This window comes from Dufourea novaeangliae, unplaced genomic scaffold (genome assembly GCF_001272555.1).
Source record: "Dufourea novaeangliae isolate 0120121106 unplaced genomic scaffold, ASM127255v1 scaffold69, whole genome shotgun sequence".
Taxonomy (NCBI): domain Eukaryota; kingdom Metazoa; phylum Arthropoda; class Insecta; order Hymenoptera; family Halictidae; genus Dufourea; species Dufourea novaeangliae.
Genome location: NW_015373949.1, coordinates 459,412 through 470,783, shown reverse-complemented (window position 1 = coordinate 470,783; position 11,372 = coordinate 459,412). Strand labels below are relative to the sequence as shown.

General features: G+C 39.9%; 1 protein-coding gene across 1 annotated transcript in view; it reads left to right on the top strand.

Moving 5' to 3' along the window:
- The first annotated feature begins 6,095 nt into the window (after positions 1-6,095).
- LOC107186128 (discoidin domain-containing receptor 2-like) overlaps positions 6,096-11,372 on the top strand; it is a 167,697-nt gene continuing 162,420 nt past the window's right edge. The window contains exon 1 of the mRNA XM_015573939.1: positions 6,096-6,210. Coding sequence (XP_015429425.1) covers positions 6,111-6,210 — 100 coding nt within the window. The 5' untranslated portion in view covers positions 6,096-6,110. The remainder of the gene's footprint in view (positions 6,211-11,372) is intronic.

The window sequence follows — 11,372 nt, the reverse complement described above, 5'->3', positions numbered from 1 at the left end:
ACGAAGAGATTCGACGTCGAACTAGGATATCACGAGGAGCCTTTCGCGGCTTACACCGTGGCTTAACAGGGCTCTTACCTTCGCGGGAATACGCCTGTCCCCACCCCAAACATACACATACACATATGGAGAACGGTTAAACATATATAAACAGGGCACGTAAGTGTACAATACAAACGCTTGTGTGGTATATTGTTCGGGCGTAGCAATCGTAAAACGGACCGTCTTCGTCGCGTCGATGGAATAATAATTGCTAGACGCCCAGGTTTCACGATGGTGGAAAGAGAACCTGGGTCCACCGTAAACGACCAAGACAACCGCGCGTGTCCCAGCTGACTGTCCGTTGGCATCACGGTAATCCCCTGCGATCGTTCCCCGGGAGATGAAAGGAAAACAATCGATGAATAATTTTGTTATCGGGTGTGTGTGGCCGCGGCCAGGGAAATAGAAGACAGTCTGGGTAAACGGGAAATTGATTCGAATGTATCCTCGCATCAGGCCCTTCGTACATCCGCGGATATGACAGGGAGATAAGGTCCATTCTACGCGAACGATGGATGAATTGAAAAATTTGCATAGCCTGGAATCACAGAGCTTGACGCAGTCCGGTCAAGTCCCGTGGAACCCAGGTGTCGTCCCCCTCCACCATTGACCGTGTTCACTCGGAACGATTTCACGTCGTTTCACCCGGGACTTCGTCATTTCAGTAAATACCTACCCTGTAGGAAAAATTTATCCGCAGACCTGGCAATGGAACCGTAATAGCAGCCGGTCGGAACACTTTGTTTGATCAGCAATCGAGGCTGACGGTGCTCTTCGCTCTCGTTGTAACGAGTCCGGGGCTGGAAGAATTTTCAAAGAGGAGAAACGTACCCAGGGATCAGGGGTGTTCCGCGCAGAGACGCTCACGGAAAGTCATGTGGAACGTTGGATTTTCCACGCCGGCCAGGTTGTGCGTAGATATGTTGCCGCATACAAGTTTGATGCGGGCACACACGCGAGGCGGACGACCCAGCAGCGAGTTCTTCCTACCTGGTCGCTATTATTTATTATTCACTTCCGGCGCAATTACCGCGGCGCGCTCCGTCAAAGTCCAGACACGGGGATCGCATGTTTCTTCGTGAATCTGGTGAACGTGTATTAACTTATAACTTCCTGGAAGTTTGAAACTTACACCCGCATACCTTACCACTCGTCTGTCCTCCATTGTGTCAATTTGACATATTTCTTTCTGAAGGAATGATTGTTATTCTGTCATGTGTAGGTACATTTTGCCGAGGCTTTGTGACTTTTATTTTAAACAATTTGTAAATTTAACCGTGCATCTCCATTGTATTAGTTTTTTTTATCACTGTGTCCATTTGACGCCGAGGGACAAATTACGTAGAGAAAATGAGGGATGGGTAAAAGTTAAGGTTAATATTGGGTTGACCAAAAAGTAATCTCAAATTTCTGCTGTTTCTATTTCAATAAATTATATACGTATTCTGAAAGTTGACATTTCAGCGAGTCGTTCGAAAGGAAAATCGTTATGATTGTGTTAAATTTTCTTGAGTTGACCTTGTTTTGAAAATGAATGACGAGAAGATGTACTTCCGAGGAATTATTCTCTTTCTTATTTCCGTTCGTTTACTGCACCATCAACATCTATAGAAAATCATTTTTGTTGTTTGTATCACGTTTCTCCCTTTTTGGAAATATAAAAGCATAATTGCTCGAAAGTATGGTCTGTTTCACGAAAGAAGATGCGTGGGAAGTAGGCCTGCCTCGGCGCGTGGTCTGGTGGGGATTAGTGATGAGTAGTAGAGCCGAGCAGCTCGAGCTGTATCGGAAGCTTTCGATTCACCGGCTCGGCTCGGCTGGTCAAGCAGGCCGAAATGACAGTTTTATAAGGTGACAGCGGAGACACGAGGCTCTGGCACACGAAGCCTCGGCGCGTAGAGTTATCTTATAATAACATCTCGCCTCGCCGAGGCCCGTCGCCAGCGTTTCTTAGGATGGAACGATGATGTCAACCGGTATCGATACGGCTCCAGCCGAGCCGAGCTACCCCCTCTTAAGCTCGGCTCGGCTCGAGCCGTATCGATTACCCATCACTAGTGGGGATCCAACGCGAGTTGCGTATTTCGTGCGACGTTGTCACGGTCTCAATGCCACTGTGTGTCTCTTTCCATCCTACGGCACTTCGGCACGAGAGCCTCTCGCTCAGACGCTCGGTAAACCAACTTCCTTCTTTACCCTGCGATTTCCACGTGTAGCGTTTAATAACCTACGTATTAATTTAATCCCCTTTTAATATGTTGCTCAATATTTGGGTACAATACATTCTTTCAAAAGAAATAAACTTTTTTTTATTCATTTATTTCAACTCTTGACGTGTGAAAACGTTCAGCGTCTCGTCAACATTTTCCGCTATTTCCAGACAGTGGATGATTGACGGGCGCGTGCCGAACGCAGTCCCCATTATTTGAGAGTGTAGGTAGGTCCTTCTCGAGAGGTTTGTAATACGTGCGATGGAGACAGACGACCGTAGACGAGGACGCACGTCGACGGTCGAATATCATTGGCCAAGACGCGAAGAGAGAGAGAGACACAAGTGCCGTAGATGTCTCGAAATCGCGACAACACCGCGAAAAGTCGGAGCTACTTCCCAGGCATCTTCTTTCGTGAAACAGACTACAGATACATACATCATCTGGTTACTTGCTCTCAAAACAAGGTCAATACAAAAAAATTTAACGTAATCGTGATGGTTTCTTTTTTGAACGTCGTGTTGAAGTATCAACTTTCAGAATGTCTATATATTTTAATAGTAGACTGCGAATTTGTATCCAAATCACATTTTATAGTTATTCATAAAGACAAACACAGAATTAGGAATTTCTTCCTTTCCTTAAGTATCTTATTGGATTCAGAAGGAAATAGAAAACTCGATGCATCTGATGAAAGTTTTGTCCAACGTTGTATTTCACATAGCCCTATAGGCTATAAATGCATAAAATCCGCAGTCTGTTTATTAGTTACGAGAAGTGTTCTATATTGACATACAGTGTGAGGCACCTAAAACAGGCCACCTGAATATCTCAGCTGTTACTGGCGATAGAAAAAAATGTCAGACCAAATTTGCATGATATCGATGAGCACATAATTTGATGTAAATAGTTTTGTTATAGACATGTTTTTTATGTACCTTCACATATTTATAGGTCACTGTACACTTCTTAAAACGCTCTACTAGATGGTACGTAAAACAACATGTCTTTCCATTTTAAAAAACGAAGTTGACCTTCATATAACCTCTACGCGTCCACCTATCAAAAAATTATTTATATCAAATTGTGTGTTTCTCGATACCATGCAAGTTCGATCTGACACATTTTTTGTCTATCATCAGTAACAGCCAAGATATTCAGGTGGCCTGTTTTAGATATCTCACCCGGTATGTCAGCAATGTTTCTCATATGCTTCATAGTCCATTACTAATCCTACGATAGTAAGCTGGAGACATCCTATATGTATCAGTATCAATGGACATTTACGTGTACGACGCACCATCGATCTATCAGAATCGCGGCAGTGGAAAATTAGAAAAAATGAATCTATGTATTCGTTTTAACGACACACTATCTGGTGGGAAATAAAAATAAATCGGCTGACATAGACGGAACGGCCGCGGGAGAGCCTTCGGGGAGCTTTTTAAATCCGTGGTTTTTCGAATTGATCCCGGTTATTCCATCGCTTTTTTTTTAGTGTGTGTGCGTGTGTATGTGTCGACTGACCCCTTTTTTATCGACAACGAACGGCGCGTTCTGTTTCCATTCGCCCGCGCAATTGCGTATGACACGGGATATAAATTCGTCGAAATTGAATGAAACAAAGGATTAAAGTTCCTCGATTGCGATGCACTCGAGAGTCTTGCCTGGAATTACTTTACTGAACTACGCGAAGCCTCACCCTGTAGCGCCTGCGCACGATTGTCCTTTTCAAGGAGGCGACGGATTAATACAGGGAGAAATTTAAATTTTCCCCCCGGAACTTTATTTTCTTTCAATTTTTCATTCAACTTAAATCGAATAACTTTGTAAATTAAATGCAAACGCCCGCATAGTGTACACGGTGTTACCTCTCCTCGGGAGGTCGGCGAAGTTGCCTGCAACGTTAAACCACCCATTTTAATTTTACAATCCGCGTGTTACAAGTCCAGGTCGATTGTAAATTATTCCTCGTTTGAAAGACGTTTGCCTCGAATGATGCTACTTGAATTTGTTTTACACATATTTTAAAAATTCTGTGCTATGGTACAGCAAATGTTCCACGTTGCAATACAAAAATAATACATTGTCGTAACTGTATTCGATCGAATTCCATTTCCAGATGAACACAGTTTATTCACTAGTACATGAGAATGCTGATTGCATAGTCATTGGACGCTTGTCCAGTCACTCGAGCAGCATCGAGCAGAGAGTCAGTGTATGACATACAAAAGTATTTTCGTTATATTACAGTAGGTGTTTTTGTATTTTTTATATTAATAACAATATTTAATTTTGGAAGCTCATAGTTTTTTTAATATATTTCATAGATAAATATCATTATTTTCACACACCCATAACCTAAGCGATTCGCGTACTGAATATTCATTAAAAATCACCTCTTTATTTTATTTCTTTCGTTTCGGAAACTTTTATAACAATAAGATTTTCAAGGAGAAGAATTAAAGAAGCGTATTAAAAAAGAAAAATTAGAAGATAAAAACACAAAAATTTGCTGCCAAAAAACTTGCAGAAAGTGTTAAAAAAATCAAAAACAAAAAAAGGAATTATTTCCATTTTGTTAATTTTGTTTTATTTAAAATATGTATTTTCTATAAAACGTTTATAACAAACCAAAGTTAAATCAACTATGTTTGTTTGTAATGCACAATTTCCTAAATGTATAAAGATAAATGTTTAGAAGCTTTTACCAAATATATGACATATACATAATATTAGAATGCAATTTTTCCTTAGTGTTATTTATTTATTAATTTATAATGTATACATTTATAGATTTAGTTCATCATTTTTATTATTTTATTTATTGCATTAAATTAAATTTTTTACGGGTTTATTTGAATTTTTACAATATAAAAGAAAAATATCATGTTTTACTATTAAAAACCAGCTATGAATAATTTATTGAATGTTATGTCCAAACACTGGGACAGCTAAATTTAATCACTCTGCCATACCGTAAATTCCATCCAATCACTCGGCCAAATGAACACTTTTAGATATACATCAATTTTAATACTTTTACTCACGTGAAAGCTTTCTTATACATAACGACTTGTCTGGAAGAAGTTCTTCTCTCTCAATTAAATGTACTTTTTTGCAAATCTATATTATTTTAATACATAAAAAGTCTTCGTAACCGCAATCTTCGTCTTAAACATCCAACCACTGGGATATTTATCTTACAGAGAATTTGTCTTAAATTCATTCAATAGTTCGAAAATAGCGATTAGTTTTTCGTTCAATTCTTACCGAATGGTTAAAAAATTACAAGGTTTCCGCACTTTTGATTTGCTCTCCTCAAAAGTTTAAAAAGAGTGACATAATATACTCTGGCTCTGGGATCCAGGTATTAAAAAAACTATTATTTTAATTTAGAAAACATATTACTCGAATTTAAAGGACATAATACTTAAATTTAAAAAGATTCTTCTTGAATTCAAAAAAATATTACTTGCCAACTGCTTTCGACGAAAACAAACTTCAACTCTACGCAAGTGGAATTTATACCACAATTGCACTGCCAACAATACGACCTATCATCTTGATTTCACCGAAATCGTTGATCATGTTGGAGCCCTTGTATCCTCCCGCTTGAACAGGAGGGGGCTTCGACGGAAACATTCGACGAAACGAGAGCGCGAGTTCCCTCTCGAACGCGCCCCCTCCGTCTCCTCCGTTCATTCTCCCCCTTGACTATCGTTAGCGGCTGTAGTGTAATATAACGGTCGCGTCTCGTTTTTTTTTTGTTTCAGGTTGACGAGGCAGAAATGACACGAGCGGAGTCACGGTGAGAAAAGGGCGAGGGTGAAGCCCTCGCGCGAGCCGGCAGCAGCCATGGCGGAAAGCTTCGGTTTCTTCGCCGGGGGAGCGATACCTGCCGTCCGTCTTTCGATTTTTCTCGCTCTGGCCGGCACCACTCGCGCCATAGACCTCTGTAAGTACGCTCTAAGCTGTAATCTGCTCAATGGGGGGTGGGTGGTCTGGCTGGCTTTACAGTTTTCATCGCGAAAACTTCGTCCCCCTATAACTTATTAACGGACCGACGCGCTGCTTGACCGCAACCAACGAACTACCTATTCTCCTCTTGATTCGAAATCGACTTGGGTCCATGGCGTCGGGAAAAGCTGGATTTACGTGGCCTAGCAACCGCCCCATCGCCCTCGCCGACAAATTGGAAACTTTTAGCCGAGAGAGTTGTATTTAAACAACGTTTCGCGAACGGAGATTGGACGAGGGGCCGCGACGTGTACCATCGATAACACTCATCGATATACAGGCTTCTCTCCGTATATCGACGACGTACGGTTCAGTTGCACAGAAATTACTTTGCGGTGATCGACGAAGTTCCGGTGTAAAATTGAATCGGGTACCGCTCTGTGAGGGAGCTTCTTTCGTGAAAACGTCTGCGGTGGACATTGAGAATTGTAGAGCGTGTCGGAGCTTCTCGAGAGTTATTGTTTTATGGTTCTAAGAACTTTCAATTTAATATCTGTACTTTTCGATTTGTTGGGACCTAACACATGTAGGGAACGATCGCTACAATATACGGCAAACCGTCATAAACGGAGATTTCTGCACATCAGTTGAAAAGTATTCACTGTCCTCAAAATAGTTGTTTGTTCAAAACCAGCGCTGAGTTGTAAGACTCCCAGAAGACAATACATGCGCCAAGCCTCGTTTCTTATACCTCATACTACCGCACCCACACAACATACACCAACGAAAATTTAATGGAAATATCGAATAGAGGTCTATAGCATATTTGAATCAATGTGAATTAACAGTAAAGTATGGTTTTACAGTCCCTGTTAGTACACAGAGATTACAGCTATTCCGTCAGAAGGCTATATAATGTTGAACACAAGAAGCACGTCAGGTGTTTGAAACTTATGGAAGAAAGGGTCTAAAGCACAGTATAGAAGCAGGGGGGGGGGGGTTAAAATGTTACGGCCTCTAGCTGTTGTGTTGGTTGTTTCAATGGAACAAGGGTTTAAGGCATAGGAAGAATTCATCACAAGTTACCGAATACTGTGTAACTTAAAACCCGCTTTTTCCCAAAATCTGCTTATTCGAAAGTTCCATTCAATTCTTTATGTCCACCACCACACAAATAAACATCAGACAGAGCACATTCAGCAGTCAGATGAAACATAACTGAGCGCACATACACATACATTGCATTTGTTACATTTATTGAAGTTTAGGTTTGTTACCAAGTTATTGCAAATAATTTACAATCACATAGTGACACCTTTCACAATTACACTATCTTTCAACGAATCCGCGATATTAATCCTTTCAATGCTATTGATAGATATTAACCCTTTCGTTTTTACAGCCACTTTAAAATTTCGTTCAGAGTATGTATACTTTTGTCGTCTATAAGCATTCTACAAACGACTGTGCTGTGTTCTCAACAACGACTGCTACAAAGTTATTGATCTCCGTGTAGCTTGAAATTGTCGACAACCGTTATCACGGACGAAAGGTTTCGCTCTTCTTGACTTCGATCACGGTCAGATATGTGCCGTCTGTCACAGACGGTTTAAGTTGAAATCAGCCGCAGCGAAAGAGTTAATTTTGTTAAGCAGTGATAGCAAATCATGAGCAAGCAGAAACATAATTATTTAGTGAAAAAAAAATTCATATTATAATGTACTTTACATGATTTCTGTTGGAGGGGCCAAAAACGATTTCCCACACTTTTGCCAATGGCAAGTTAATTTACAAGTACTAAAGTATCTACAGTCACTAAAGCCACCTCCATCGAACGTTTGACCGATGGTCACACGAAAAACCAGCGTGCATCGATTTGCGTGTCGGAGTGGCTTAGTCAGCATCCACCGTGCCCGTTATTTCGGCTAAACGATCCGTCGCCGTCAGCCGCGTTACTTTTCGATGTAACGAGTTCACTCGTCGGAAGTATACCGGAATTGTTTGGTGACCTCGGTGAACGATGAACGATGATATCCAATTCTGGATTCTCGGTATACGGTTTGCAAATGCTTCCCATGAAACTGAAATGAAGTATCTGCTGACTATTTCGCTATTGGAAGCAACTCATAAAGTCGCGTTGATCTGTAAACTACAGTAACTGACATGGACGTAGCCAGGTTATCAGTCCGGAATGGGGGCAAAATTTATCTTGAGACAAATTTCATAATATTACTTTAAATGAATTTTAGACTTATTTTTACATACAAAATTTTAGTATATGTACATTCTGTAATATTCTTCTTCTTTTGGGGATGAGGAAAAATACAATCTTCTTGTAGAGTAGGGCAAAGGGCACGTTTTTCCCCAAGGAGAGGTTCAAAAGGTATCCCCGCACCAGGGTGGCCAAAGGGGTGGCCGTAGATGGTTTATTACATGTCAAAATTGGACTAGTAAGAATAACAATCAAAAGTTTTCCGATGCTTATGAACATTTTAGACCGACAGAATTTAATCAAATTAATTGCATGTGTAATCTTTGTAACAGTACTCCTATACTAGGAGGAACTATTACCATACTCCATAAAGATGGACAGCCTAAAATAGCATATGATATTTAACCATATTTAGTGGATTAAGTTCCTGTAGGTAATTAATAGTCGCTATTTATCATCCATAACATCATTATTACAAACATTATGCATTAGTTTCGTATTTATATGTGGAATAAAGTGTTCATTTTAAAGAAAACCATTCATTTTTTAAGGATCTTTGTTTCACTGCATGAAAATAAAGAATATTTTTTAATTTTTATTTTTATAAAATGAAACAAAGATACTTAAAAAATGAATTATGATAAATAGCGACTATTAATATATATAATTATATATATTATATATATTTATATTATATAATTATATATAATTATATATATTAATAGTCGCTATTTATCATATATATATAAAGTAAATACTGCATACCAAATTCTTAATTGAATAACATTAGATTAATAAGGGCGTTGATACTGTTTTTGCACCTGCGCGGCCAACAACCCAGGAACAGTCCTACCCCTTCCTACCCTCTTCTGGCTATGGTCATGGTAATTGCGAAAGTTAATTTCTGGACCACCAAATTCACCACATATTTTTCCTCATTTTCACTCCACAAGTCTTGCACCCTTATTTAAAACCACCCTGTACAATAACGTTAAATGAAAACTGAATAGTACAAGTATGTAATAGTTGCGACCAACGCCATTCGTTTCAGTTTCACAATATAAGCGTCCCCATTTCCACGCGCAAAAAACTTCCCGAAAGTCGTCGATTTAGCTTCGGCAGGGACGCTGCGGGGAGGGAAAAAACGCGAAGTCGAAAAATATTGGCATAACTTCTGTCTCGTTGACCGGTCGTTCATTGAAAACGCTATTTCATTAAAGGAATGAGGGAAGTGGAACGCTATCGTCGTGTTATATCAAATACCTGCTCCTAATTGCAATATAAATTTCCGGAAGCTGTGCGGCAGGGAAAGAAGTGTCTCTCCGTTTCGCTTTCATCCATTTGTCCGGGCGTCAATAGAGCAGAAATAATGGTATTTTTCTTTAACTTGATGGGAAAGGGGTAACCTGTCGTAGGAGACGGTGGCTATGGTCCAGGATGACGACTATCTTAGCGTAGAGGTGTAGCTGTACAGTTCCTGGGTGGGAATTGACTCCACGTCCAAACAGGTTCAAATGTATTTAGACTTCTATGAGCACGAGAAGTTGGAACAATCTAAACATAATTTGGACGTGACCAGGCGTGTTGAGACTGTAGGTAGGGTTCAAAATGTTCAAACCATTGGAAGGCCAAGTGACTCAAGGTGATAGAGAATCGATGGCTTCACAATCGTTTATCCCAGTGATCAGCAACTCGAGTCCCGCCAATTATTAAGTTGCTCAGAAAGAAACTGCGGTTTTTGCACATTAAATTTAAACTTGTTTTATTAGTTAATTTCCTATAAGTGATTAGACACTGTTGTTTTAACTACATCTGTTGGGTTGTTCAGAACGTAATTTCGTTTTTTGTATGAAAATGAAAGATGATTTTTTTTTATAGAAAGAAACAGTTTTATTCAATTATACAGGGTGGACCACCCTGTATATTGACCATTTTGTTTCAATACCTTTTATCACTTTTCAGGTAATGAAGTGATTCCGCACTCGTAAAACTTCTTGTCCTTATTGGCAAAAAAACTGAATTAAGTAGTTTTTCACACCATCATTTGAATGAAAAGATTTGCCAGTCAAAGAATATTGCAGGGACCGAAACAAATGATAATGGTGAATATGTTGGATGCGGTAGCACATCCCATCCGAGCTGTAACAGCTTCTGGCGAGTCACCAAACTTGTGTGAGGTCTATCGTTGTCGTGAGGAAACACTACGCCTTTTCTGTTTACCAATTCTGGCCTCTTTTGCCTGATGGAATCATTCAGTTTGTCCAATTGATGGCAGCACACATTCGACTTAATTGTTTGGTTGTTTGGTAGGAGCTCAAAAAAAAAGCAATCCCTTTCCAATCCCACTAAACAGAGACGATCGCCTTCTTTTTGGTAGGAGCTCAAAAAAAAAGCAATCCCTTTCCAATCCCACTAAACAGAGACGATCGCCTTCTTGGTATGGGCGATGGGTATTATCAGCTTTCGATGTGCTTTGAGCTGATTCATCATGTCTGCTCCATGATCGGTTGCGTTTAACATTGTTGCATAGAATCTATTTTTCATCACCAGTTATGATTCGCTTCAAAAATAGATCGTTTTCTTTATGTTTCAACAGTATATCGTAGATGGTAATGCTGCGAATTAAATCTCTTTCTTTGAGAACGTGTGAAACCCAAATATCGAGCTTTGAAACGGAACCAAATCGTTTCCAATGCTCATGAACGGTTGAATTTGATAAATTCAACCTCCCAGCAATTTTTCATGCAATCATCCGACGATTTGATTTCACTAATGCCTTTATTTGGTCTTCATCAGCCTCAACTGGCTTTCCAGAACGTGGTACATACATCTCTGACACCGAAATTACCAGAACGGAATTTCGAAAACCAATTTTGACACTGGCATGTTCAGTCGACATATCCTCTCCATACGCAGCAAACAATTATTTTCTTGCTTGCACTGCATTT